The 12,927-nt window shown below is 49.7% G+C and overlaps 1 protein-coding gene across 1 annotated transcript in view; it reads left to right on the top strand.

The window, feature by feature from the left end:
* The first annotated feature begins 619 nt into the window (after positions 1–619).
* LOC115146948 (neurexin-2-beta-like) overlaps positions 620–12,927 on the top strand; it is a 36,742-nt gene continuing 24,434 nt past the window's right edge. Inside the window, exons 1-8 of the mRNA XM_065005047.1 lie at positions 620–624; positions 1,749–1,923; positions 2,250–2,421; positions 3,827–4,194; positions 6,807–7,034; positions 7,847–7,996; positions 8,218–8,410; positions 8,802–9,029. Of these exons, the coding sequence (XP_064861119.1) occupies positions 620–624; positions 1,749–1,923; positions 2,250–2,421; positions 3,827–4,194; positions 6,807–7,034; positions 7,847–7,996; positions 8,218–8,410; positions 8,802–9,029 (1,519 nt within the window). The remainder of the gene's footprint in view (positions 625–1,748; positions 1,924–2,249; positions 2,422–3,826; positions 4,195–6,806; positions 7,035–7,846; positions 7,997–8,217; positions 8,411–8,801; positions 9,030–12,927) is intronic.

Consider the following 12,927-nt stretch of genomic DNA (forward strand, 5'->3'; position numbering starts at 1 on the left):
GAAGGAAATGGTTTCTACAGTGAGACTCTGACTGTCAATCAACCGTAGTGGGGGTTTCTGCTCAACAGAACAAGATCCAGGGCTCTCCTCTTTGGGTGGTTACGTGAGCACACATCGACAGCTCAACATGTCCCCTTTGCTGTTATTCTTAGCTGTGTTCCATGTTCCCCAGACACAATGATAAATAACACGGTGCCTACATTTTAAATAGTTGCAAAGTTGCAGTCCCCCCCGCCACACCTGACATGTGAACTAAAGTGTGCTGGGAGCAGGCTAAACACACAGGTGTTAGCAACAGCATGGCACATTAGAGGAACAGAACGCAGGTAGTGGTGAGGGGACAGTAGCGCACACTGAGCAGCTGGGCCAGTGACCGTGGCCATGGCCTAAGAGTGGGAGACACCCTGAGCCTGTGCTTTACACACAGCGTACAGGGGCATGCCTTTGACTGGTACAGGCAAGCTATTTTGAGGCGCCGCAGGGGTGAACCGGAGGGCAGTAAATAATCGAGAAGAACATGTCCTCTCCTTTCTGCCCTCCCATGCAGCCTATACACATCCCACAGGCAGCCGGAGGAAGTAACTCTGATCTGTGTTGGAGGTTCCAGCTGTGAGAGAAGATGCGGTGAGAGGGATGGGTCAGGTCAGCCCCAGCCCTAGCCTCCAGCCCCCACCATCCAGCCCAGGTCCCTGCTGCACAAGGGGAAATGTCACCCTGAATCTCCATGAAAAGAACTGATGGGGTCATTGAACATCACACAAAGGGGATCTTTCCGCATGAGAAATGTATAGTGCTCAGGAGGGGCTCTTCTTTTCAGGCAACACTGGGCTTTGGTTCCTTTCCCCCACTGCTCTGTGGGTTCAGGAAGAATCACAGTGCTTAATGTGAGGAATGCAGACTGAGGAGCTTGCTCTTGACCCCTAACTGAACTGCTATCTCCAGGGAAATCTCCATTAAACTGTTGGGGGTTACCAAGGGGAGAAGGCAGAGGAGCAGGAGGACACCGGGTGGTATGGGTGGTGGCTGTGGTGGGGTCACCCAAAGGTTCTGTCAGTTCACAACACTGATGTGATGGAGTGGCACTGGTTGGGATTGATTTTTACCTTTATAACACTTTGTGAAAATCCCATACATTGTTAATTAAAAAGAAAAGTTATCAAATAACTAGACAATATTTTAACTAGATAACAGATAACTGATAACAGGTAACCATCATCACACTACAGGTTATTACATAGTATCATCCTCTAGCTGTTTTCTGATTTCTCCTGGGACTCAGACTGAAGTGGTTGAGGTGAGATGGCCCATATTCTCTCATCATCGGTGACTGACACCTCTTGGCAGTTTTCCCCCTGTCAGATGTCTATACTGATGGATCAACCCCTTATCATGCCTGATGGTTTCTGATCTGCTCATCAAATGGTCATGTGGGATCAATTCCCAAGTCATGGAGACAAGATAACACTTACCATATTACTGACAGTACCAACTGATCGTTGAGTGAATCTCTGAAAGCCTTCCATTTTAATATCATGTTTAAGAAGTGGACATTTCAAGCATGGAACATTTTTATGTTGTGAGTAGCATGATGTGAGAGTCATCTTACAGACTGGGCTGGGATCATGTTGAAGCTGTCAGACAGATGATCTAGTCTTTAGTGCTCTCACACTGCCACATTAGCACTGTGACCATATAATTAAGAATTACAATAGGATCTCTATGACTGTGACCTTGTGGTCTGATCACAGGGTCTTCAGACCTGCCCCGCCCGGTCGTCGCAGAGTGCCCACACACAAAGTGCTTTGCTCCCCAGCCCAGTTTCCTAGCAGCGCCACCCAGAGGCATCCAGAGGAAGTAACTCTGACCTGTGATGGAGGTTCTAGCTGTGAGAGAAGATTCAGTGAAAGGAATGTGTCAGGTCAGGTAGAAGAGAAACAGCAAGGTCAAGTCAACAGTGATCCATTTGAGGGACCCTGAGCTGGGCTGCAGACCGCAGAGGGAGGCAGGTGGTGAATGGAAACCGATGGAGGCGTACTAGTCCAACATACTGCCTATGTCACGGAGGATAACTCTGACCTGCTCAACCAAGGGTACTTCCACCCCTGCAGCACTGTAACAATACAAACTATGGCAATGTCTTACTCACCAGTGGTATAGCAGCTGCCACTATTGTCAAAGCATTGTTAGATTTGTGAATATCTCACTTGTCCTTTCCCTTCAGACACCCTTTCTGTTTCTTCCATCCCCAGGAACAAGGAAAGATCGATGTGATCTTCAACGTGGGGACAGATGACATCACCATTGGCGAGCCGGCTGTCATAGTTAGCGATGGCAAGTACCATGTTGTGCGCTTCACACGCAGCGGTGGCAACGCCACCCTCCAGGTGGACAACCAACCTGTCATCGAACGCTACCCGCCAGGTAAGGCATGGGGAAGGACTCTTTGAAAAGGAGATGATGGGTGGGGGTGGGAGTGGCAGTTCCAGATATGTACTGTATATATTAAGAGAATGGGGGTAACTAAATTGATCCAGGCTGCCAGGCTGTATTTTGAAAACACAGACATGGAGGAATGTGCATGGTGATTCCAATTCCAGGCTCTAGCAAACAGACATGAAATATCACATAAATTCAAGGACAGTTGTTGAATGCGCTTGGCAAGCAAGAAATTTGCCTTTTGCCATAGAGTAAATGGGGGGGGGGGTTTCAACACGCTCCAGGGTTCTGTTTTGATATGTGCCATTTCACTATTTTAATGTATTCAGAGTACTTTATGGAGTCGCCACATGGAGTGCCCAGATAACTATTGCATAAACAATCTAATAACAATCTGAAAAGGACACATTTTCCTGAAGCTGCCTTGATGGATTTGAATTCTTCACAGTAATTGTAGCAGCCAGGCAGAGTGGAGCTGAGAATGGGATCTTCACACAGCCTCAGAGCAATGAAGGACCCCTCAGCAAAATCTCAGCTCTCATTTCACCCGCCGCCCCCCGCCTGTAGAAAATGTGCTTTTATATGAGAGCACTGTGGATGTGTGTGTGGCTTGAAAGGATGGAGAAAGGAGCTCACATTCTGTCGTCTGTTCCCCGTCCCCAAGAACCTCACATTCTGTCTGTTCCCCGTCCCCAAGAACCTCACATTCTGTTGTCTGTTTCCCGTCCCCAAGAACCTCACATTCTGTTGTCTGTTCCCCGTCCCCAAGAACCTCACATTCTGTCTGTTCCCCGTCCCCAAGAACCTCACATTCTGTTGTCTGTTTCCCGTCCCCAAGAACCTCACATTCTGTCGTCTGTTCCCCGTCCCCAAGAACCTCACATTCTGTTGTCTGTTTCCCGTCCCTAAGCCCTCACATTCTGTCGTCTGTTCCCCGTCCCCAAGCCCTCACATTCTGTCTGTTCCCTGTCCCCAAGAACCTCACATTCTGTCGTCTGTTCCCCGTCCCCAAGAGCCTCACATTCTGTTGTCTGTTTCCCGTCCCCAAGAACCTCACATTCTGTTGTCTGTTCCCCGTCCCCAAGAAACTCACATTCTGTCTGTTCCCTGTCCCCAAGAGCCTCACATTCTGTCTGTTCCCCGTCCCCAAGCCCTCACATTCTGTCTGTTCCCCGTCCCCAAGAGCCTCACATTCTGTTGTCTGTTTCCCGTCCCCAAGAACCTCACATTCTGTCTGTTCCCCGTCCCCAAGCCCTCACATTCTGTCGTCTGTTCCCCGTCCCCAAGAACCTCACATTCTGTCGTCTGTTCCCCGTCCCCAAGCCCTCACATTCTGTCTGTTCCCCGTCCCCAAGCCCTCACATTCTGTTGTCTGTTTCCCGTCCCCAAGCCCTCACATTCTGTTGTCTGTTTCCCGTCCCCAAGAACCTCACATTCTGTCGTCTGTTCCCCGTCCCCAAGAACCTCACATTCTGTCGTCTGTTTCCCATCCCCCAGAACCTCACATTCTGTCGTCTGTTCCCCGTCCCCAAGAACCTCACATTCTGTCGTCTGTTCCCCGTCCCCAAGAACCTCACATTCTGTTGTCTGTTTCCTGTCCCCAAGAACCTCACATTCTGTCGTCTGTTCCCCGTCCCCAAGAGCCTCACATTCTGTTGTCTGTTTCCCGTCCCCAAGAACCTCACATTCTGTTGTCTGTTCCCCGTCCCCAAGAGCCTCACATTCTGTCTGTTCCCCGTCCCCAAGCCCTCACATTCTGTCTGTTCCCCGTCCCCAAGAGCCTCACATTCTGTTGTCTGTTTCCCGTCCCCAAGAACCTCACATTCTGTCTGTTCCCCGTCCCCAAGAACCTCACATTCTGTTGTCTGTTCCCCGTCCCCAAGCCCTCACATTCTGTCTGTTCCCCGTCCCCAAGAACCTCACATTCTGTCGTCTGTTCCCCGTCCCCAAGCCCTCACATTCTGTCTGTTCCCCGTCCCCAAGCCCTCACATTCTGTTGTCTGTTTCCCGTCCCCAAGCCCTCACATTCTGTTGTCTGTTTCCCGTCCCCAAGAACCTCACATTCTGTCGTCTGTTCCCCGTCCCCAAGCCCTCACATTCTGTCGTCTGTTCCCCGTCCCCAAGAACCTCACATTCTGTCGTCTGTTCCCTGTCCCCAAGAACCTCACATTCTGTCTGTTCCCCGTCCCCAAGCCCTCACATTCTGTTGTCTGTTTCCCGTCCCCAAGCCCTCACATTCTGTCTGTTCCCCGTCCCCAAGCCCTCACATTCTGTCTGTTTCCCGTCCCCAAGAACCTCACATTCTGTCGTCTGTTCCCCGTCCCCAAGAACCTCACATTCTGTCGTCTGTTCCCCGTCCCCAAGAACCTCACATTCTGTAGTCTGTTTCCCGTCCCCAAGAACCTCACATTCTGTTGTCTGTTTCCCGTCCCCAAGAACCTCACATTCTGTCGTCTGTTCCCCGTCCCCAAGAGCCTCACATTCTGTTGTCTGTTTCCCGTCCCCAAGAACCTCACATTCTGTTGTCTGTTCCCCGTCCCCAAGAACCTCACATTCTGTCTGTTCCCCGTCCCCAAGAGCCTCACATTCTGTCTGTTCCCCGTCCCCAAGCCCTCACATTCTGTCTGTTCCCCGTCCCCAAGAGCCTCACATTCTGTTGTCTGTTTCCCGTCCCCAAGACCCTCACATTCTGTCTGTTCCCGTCCCCAAGAACTCACACTCTGTCGTCTGTTCCCCGTCCCCAAGCCCTCAAATTCTGTCTGTTCCCCGTCCCCAAGAACCTCACATTCTGTCGTCTGTTCCCGTCCCCAAGCTCCTCACATTCTGTCTGTTCCCCGTCCCCAAGCCCTCACATTCTGTTGTCTGTTTCCCGTCCCCAAGCCCTCACATTCTGTGTCTGTTTCCCATCCCCAGAACCTCACATTCTGTCGTCTGTTCCCGTCCCCAAGAACCCTCACATTCTGTCGTCTGTTCCCCGTCCCCAAGAACCTCACATTCTGTCTGTTCCCCGTCCCCCAAGAGCCTCACATTCTGTTGTCTGTTCCCCGTCCCCAAGAACCTCACATTCTGTCGTCTGTTCCCCGTCCCCAAGAACCTCACATTCTGTCGTCTGTTCCCCGTCCCCAAGCCCTCACATTCTGTCGTCTGTTCCCCGTCCCCAAGAACCTCACATTCTGTCGTCTGTTCCCCGTCCCCAAGAACCTCACATTCTGTCGTCTGTTCCCCGTCCCCAAGCCCTCACATTCTGTGTCTGTTCCCCGTCCCCAAGAACCTCACATTCTGTAGTCTGTTTCCGTCCCCAAGAACCTCACATTCTGTTGTCTGTTTCCGTCCCCAAGAACCTCACATTCTGTCGTCTGTTCCCCGTCCCCAAGAGCCTCACATTCTGTTGTCTGTTTCCCGTCCCCAAGAACCTCACATTCTGTCTGTTCCCCGTCCCCAAGCCCTCACATTCTGTTGTCTGTTTCCCGTCCCCAAGCCCTCACATTCTGTTGTCTGTTTCCCGTCCCCAAGAACCTCACATTCTGTCGTCTGTTCCCCGTCCCCAAGCCCTCACATTCTGTCGTCTGTTCCCCGTCCCCAAGAACCTCACATTCTGTCGTCTGTTCCCTGTCCCCAAGAACCTCACATTCTGTCTGTTCCCCGTCCCCAAGCCCTCACATTCTGTTGTCTGTTTCCCGTCCCCAAGAACCTCACATTCTGTCTGTTCCCTGTCCCCAAGCCCTCACATTCTGTCCGTCCCCAAGAGCCTCACATTCTGTTGTCTGTTCCCGTCCCCAAGAACCTCACATTCTGTCGTCTGTTCCCGTCCCCAAGAACCTCACATTCTGTAGTCTGTTTCCCGTCCCCAAGAAGCCTCACATTCTGTTGTCTGTTTCCCGTCCCCAAGAACCTCACATTCTGTCGTCTGTTCCCCGTCCCCAAGAGCCTCACATTCTGTTGTCTGTTTCCCGTCCCCAAGAACCTCACATTCTGTTGTCTGTTCCCCGTCCCCAAGAACCTCACATTCTGTCTGTTCCCCGTCCCCAAGAGCCTCACATTCTGTCTGTTCCCCGTCCCCAAGCCCTCACATTCTGTCTGTTCCCCGTCCCCAAGAGCCTCACATTCTGTTGTCTGTTTCCCGTCCCCAAGACCCTCACATTCTGTCTGTTCCCCGTCCCCAAGAACCTCACACTCTGTCGTCTGTTCCCCGTCCCCAAGCCCTCAAATTCTGTCTGTTCCCCGTCCCCAAGAACCTCACATTCTGTCGTCTGTTCCCCGTCCCCAAGCCCTCACATTCTGTCTGTTCCCCGTCCCCAAGCCCTCACATTCTGTTGTCTGTTTCCCGTCCCCAAGCCCTCACATTCTGTCGTCTGTTTCCCATCCCCCAGAACCTCACATTCTGTCGTCTGTTCCCCGTCCCCAAGAACCTCACATTCTGTCGTCTGTTCCCCGTCCCCAAGAACCTCACATTCTGTCTGTTCCCCGTCCCCAAGAGCCTCACATTCTGTTGTCTGTTTCCCGTCCCCAAGAACCTCACATTCTGTCGTCTGTTCCCCGTCCCCAAGAACCTCACATTCTGTCGTCTGTTCCCCGTCCCCAAGCCCTCACATTCTGTCGTCTGTTCCCCGTCCCCAAGAACCTCACATTCTGTCGTCTGTTCCCCGTCCCCAAGAACCTCACATTCTGTCGTCTGTTCCCCGTCCCCAAGCCCTCACATTCTGTCGTCTGTTCCCCGTCCCCAAGAACCTCACATTCTGTAGTCTGTTTCCCGTCCCCAAGAACCTCACATTCTGTTGTCTGTTTCCCGTCCCCAAGAACCTCACATTCTGTCGTCTGTTCCCCGTCCCCAAGAGCCTCACATTCTGTTGTCTGTTTCCCGTCCCCAAGAACCTCACATTCTGTTGTCTGTTTCCCGTCCCCAAGAACCTCAAACATTCTGTCGTCTGTTCCCGTCCCCAAGATCACATTCTGTTGTCTGTTTTCCCCAAGAACCTCACATTCTGTCGTCTGTTCCCCGTCCCCAAGAGCCTCACATTCTGTTGTCTGTTTCCCATCCCCAAGAACCTCACATTCTGTTGTCTGTTCCCCGTCCCCAAGAGCCTCACATTCTGTCTGTTCCCCGTCCCCAAGCCCTCACATTCTGTCTGTTCCCCGTCCCCAAGAACCTCACATTCTGTTGTCTGTTTCCCGTCCCCAAGAACCTCACATTCTGTCTGTTCCCCGTCCCCAAGAACCTCACATTCTGTCTGTTCCCGTCCCCAAGCCCTCACATTCTGTCTGTTCCCCGTCCCCAAGAGCCTCACATTCTGTCTGTTCCCCGTCCCCAAGCCCTCACATTCTGTCTGTTCCCCGTCCCCAAGCCCTCACATTCTGTCTGTTCCCCGTCCCCAAGAGCCTCACATTCTGTTGTCTGTTTCCCGTCCCCAAGAACCTCACATTCTGTCTGTTCCCCGTCCCCAAGAACCTCACATTCTGTCTGTTCCCCGTCCCCAAGAGCCTCACATTCTGTCGTCTGTTCCCCGTCCCCAAGAACCTCACATTCTGTCGTCTGTTCCCCGTCCCCAAGCCCTCACATTCTGTCTGTTCCCCGTCCCCAAGCCCTCACATTCTGTCGTCTGTTCCCCGTCCCCAAGAACCTCACATTCTGTCGTCTTTCCCTGTCCCCAAGAACCTCACATTCTGTCTGTTCCCCGTCCCCAAGCCCTCACATTCTGTTGTCTGTTTCCCGTCCCCAAACCTCACATTCTGTCTGTTCCCCGTCCCCAAGCCCTCACATTCTGTCTGTTTCCCGTCCCCAAGAACCTCACATTCTGTCGTCTGTTCCCCGTCCCCAAGAACCTCACATTCTGTCGTCTGTTCCCCGTCCCCAAGAACCTCACATTCTGTAGTCTGTTCCCCGTCCCCAAGAACCTCACATTCTGTTGTCTGTTCCCCGTCCCCAAGAACCTCACATTCCCGTCTGTTCCCGTCCCCAAGAGCCTCACATTCTGTTGTCTGTTTCCGTCCCCAAGAACCTCACATTCTGTTGTCTGTTCCCCGTCCCCAAGAACCTCACATTCTGTCTGTTCCCCGTCCCCTAAGAGCCTCACATTCTGTCTGTTCCCCGTCCCAAGCCCTCACATTCTGTCTGTTCCCCGTCCCCAAGAGCCTCATTCTGTTGTCTGTTCCCCGTCCCCAAGACCCTCACATTCTGTCTGTTCCCCGTCCCCAAGAACCTCACACTCTGTCGTCTGTTCCCCGTCCCCAAGCCCTCAAATTCTGTCTGTTCCCTTCCCCAAGAACCTCACATTTCTGTCGTCTGTTCCCCGTCCCCAAGCCCTCACATTCTGTCTGTTCCCCGTCCCCAAGCCCTCACATTCTGTTGTCTGTTTCCCGTCCCCAAGCCCTCACATTCTGTCGTCTGTTTCCCATCCCCCAGAACCTCACATTCTGTCGTCTGTTCCCCGTCCCCAAGAACCTCACATTCTGTCGTCTGTTCCCCGTCCCCAAGAACCTCACATTCTGTCTGTTCCCCGTCCCCAAGAGCCTCACATTCTGTTGTCTGTTTCCCGTCCCCAAGAACCTCACATTCTGTCGTCTGTTCCCCGTCCCCAAGAACCTCACATTCTGTCGTCTGTTCCCCGTCCCCAAGCCCTCACATTCTGTCGTCTGTTCCCCGTCCCCAAGAACCTCACATTCTGTCGTCTGTTCCCCGTCCCCAAGAACCTCACATTCTGTCGTCTGTTCCCCGTACCCAAGCCCTCACATTCTGTCGTCTGTTCCCCGTCCCCAAGAACCTCACATTCTGTAGTCTGTTTCCCGTCCCCAAGAACCTCACATTCTGTTGTCTGTTTCCCGTCCCCAAGAACCTCACATTCTGTCGTCTGTTCCCCGTCCCCAAGAGCCTCACATTCTTGTCTGTTTCCCGTCCCCAAGAACCTCACATTCTTTGTCTCTTCCGTCCCCAAGAACCTCACATTCTGTAGATCTGTTCCCCGTCCCCAAGAGCCTCACATTCTGTTGTCTGTTTCCGTCCCCAAGAACCTCACATTCTCGTCTGTTCCCCGTCCCCAAGAGCCTCACATTCTGTTGTCTGTTTCCCATCCCCAAGAACCTCACATTCTGTTGTCTGTTCCCCTTCCCCAAGAGCCTCACATTCTGTCTGTTCCCCGTCCCCTACCTCACATTCTGTCTGTTCCCGTCCCCAAGAACCTCACATTCTGTTGTCTGTTCCCCGTCCCCAAGAACCTCACATTCTGTCTGTTCCCCGTCCCCAAGAACCTCACATTCTGTCTGTTCCGTCCCCAAGCCCTCACATTCTGTCTGTTCCCCGTCCCCAAGAGCCTCACATTCTGTCTGTTCCCGTCCCCAAGCCCTCACATTCTGTCTGTTCCCTTCCCCAAGCCCTCACATTCTGTCTGTTCCCCGTCCCCAAGAGCCTCACATTCTGTTGTCTGTTTCCCGTCCCCAAGAACCTCACATTCTGTCTGTTCCCGTCCCCAAGAACCTCATTCTGTCTGTTCCCCGTCCCCAAGAGCCTCACATTCTGTCGTCTGTTCCCCGTCCCCAAGAACCTCACATTCTGTCGTCTGTTCCCCGTCCCCAAGCCCTCACATTCTGTCTGTTCCCCGTCCCCAAGCCCTCACATTCTGTTGTCTGTTTCCCCGTCCCCAAGCCCTCACATTCTGTTGTCTGTTTGTCCCCAAGAACTCACATTCTGTCGTCTGTTCCCGTCCCCAAGCCCTCACATTCTGTCGTCTGTTCCCCGTCCCCAAGAACCTCACATTCTGTCGTCTGTTCCCCGTCCCCAAGAACCTCACATTCTGTATGTCTGTTCCCCGTCCCCAAGCCCTCACATTCTGAGTGTCCCCAAGAACCTCACATTCTGTCGTCTGTTCCCCGTCCCCAAGCCCTCACATTCTGTCTGTTCCCCATCCCCAAGAACCTCACATTCTGTCGTCTGTTTCCCATCCCCCAGAACCTCACATTCTGTCGTCTGTTCCCCGTCCCCAAGCCCTCACATTCTGTCGTCTGTTCCCCGTCCCTAAGCCCTCACATTCTACTTCTCCATGCTTTAGCTAACAAATCAGCTCCAAACAATATCCACATTGCATCCTTATGATTCATTGTTATGAGCCAGAACATGTAAATAATTTCTAATAATCTGTTTCTTTCCAAATCAAATTGACCAAGCTAACAATAAAGGATTATCTCAAATGTGTCATTTTATTTTCTTGATTGTTAGTTCATGATGGAAATTCCCCTGTTCTCTACCTACTTAGATATAGATTCTACTTTCCCCTCTTCTCTACCTACTTAGATATAGATTCTACTTTACCTCTTCTCCACCTACTTAGATATAGATTCTACTTTCCCCTCTTCTCTAACTACTTAGATATAGATTCTACTTTCACCTCTTCTCTACCTACTTAGATATAGAATCTACTTTACCTCTTCTCTACCTACTTAGATATATATTCTACTTTCCCCTCTTCTCTACCTACTTAGATATATATTCTACTTTACCTCTTCTCTAACTACTTAGATATAGAATCTACTTTACCTCTTCTCTATCTACTTAGATATAGATTCTACTTTCCCCTCTTCTCTAACTACTTAGATATAGATTCTACTTTACCTCTTCTCTAACTACTAAGTATAGATTCTACTTTCACCTCTTCTCTAACTACTAAGTATAGATTCTACTTTCACCTCTCCTCTAACTACTTAGATATAGATTCTACTTTCCCCTCTTCTCTAACTACTAAGTATAGATTCTACTTTCACCTCTTCTCTAACTACTTAGATATAGATTCTACTTTCCCCTCTTCTCTAACTACTAAGTATAGATTCTACTTTCACCTCTTCTCTAACTACTTAGATATAGATTCTACTTTCACCTCTTCTCTAAATATAGATTCTACTTTCCCCTCTTCTCTACATATTTAGATATAGATTCTAATTTCACCTCTTCTCTAACTACTTAGATATAGATTCTACTTTCCCCTCTTCTCTAACTACTTAGATATAGAATCTACTTTCCCCTCTTCTCTAACTACTTAGATATATATTCTACTTTCACCTCTTCTCTATCTACTTAGATATAGATTCTACTTTCCCCTCTTCTCTACATATTTAGATATAGATTCTACTTTCACCTCTTCTCTATCTACTTAGATATATATTCTACTTTCCCCTCTTCTCTAACTACTTAGATATATATTCTACTTTCCCCTCTTCTCTAACTACTTAGATATAGATTCTACTTTCACCTCTTCTCTACCTACTTAGATATAGATTCTACTTTCCCCTCTTCTCTACCTACTTAGATATAGATTCTACTTTCACCTCTTCTCTACCTACTTAGATATAGATTCTACTTTCACCTCTTCTCTAACTACTTAGATATAGATTCTACTTTCAAAACTTCTCTAACTACTTAGATATAGATTCTACTTCCCCCTCTTCTCTAACTACTTAGATATAGATTCTACTTTCAAAATGTCTCTAACTACTTAGATATATATATCTACTTCCCCTCTTCTCTACCTATTTAGATATAGATTATACTTTCACCTTTTCTCAATGAACGAGAACTCTCGTCTTCTCCACTCCATTCATGTAGTTCCTCAGGAACACATTGTCTGAATATTCAGTACATAATCAGACTATAACATGTGTTGTGTAGTTACTCAATCAGTTGGATGCCCACATTTGGCCTTTGCATTTCTTTGTACTTTATCTTTATGGTAGGAGTTGTATGTGTGTTTTGATTTTTGATACAGGCATGTCTTTATATCTGTTAAGTGTAGAAGACCAGGGTAAAATGAAGTGTACATTACAGAGTTACAGCAGAGGTTTAGTTACAGTACAGCCAAGGTTTTTATCAAGTGGAGGGCGGCTCAAGGCTAGTTTTACCCAAGGTTTTTATTTTATGATGGCTACCTCATCCACTTTGGCATGCCACCTCTGGTGCACTAACCCAGTCAGTGATTGACCCAAATATAATATTACTGTGTATGTGGAAGGAGTAGAGCAGTGGAGATAGATGAGAGAGAAAGCTGAGATGCCATTGTGGTCCTTCTTTTGTGTAACGTCGGGTGAGTGGAATGAGTGAGGAGTCAGATGCAGAGAGCGAAATGAACGGGAAAACGCTTTAATGTCCTTCAGATCGTAACAGGTCCAAAACATGGGTGAATGCCCAAAACACTAGCGCTAAACCAACCCAAAACCTAGACGCACACTGGACAGCGAAAAAAACAAAACAAAACACGATACATCACCAAACGTAACAAACCAACAAGCCCGCACAAGCACCAGCTGGCAAAACGAACTTAAATAACACCCATCCCAAAACCCCAACAAGGAACAGGTGAAAACAATTAGACAAAAACAAACGAAAAGGAAAAAGGGATCGGTGGCAGCTAATAGACCGGCAACGACGACCGCCGAGCACCACCCGAGCAGGAAGGGGAGCCACCTTCGGTGGTATTCGTGACATTTTGGAAGGTTATTTCATTTTTAGTCTGA

This window comes from Oncorhynchus nerka, linkage group LG19 (genome assembly GCF_034236695.1).
Source record: "Oncorhynchus nerka isolate Pitt River linkage group LG19, Oner_Uvic_2.0, whole genome shotgun sequence".
NCBI classification, from domain to species: Eukaryota; Metazoa; Chordata; class Actinopteri; order Salmoniformes; family Salmonidae; genus Oncorhynchus; species Oncorhynchus nerka.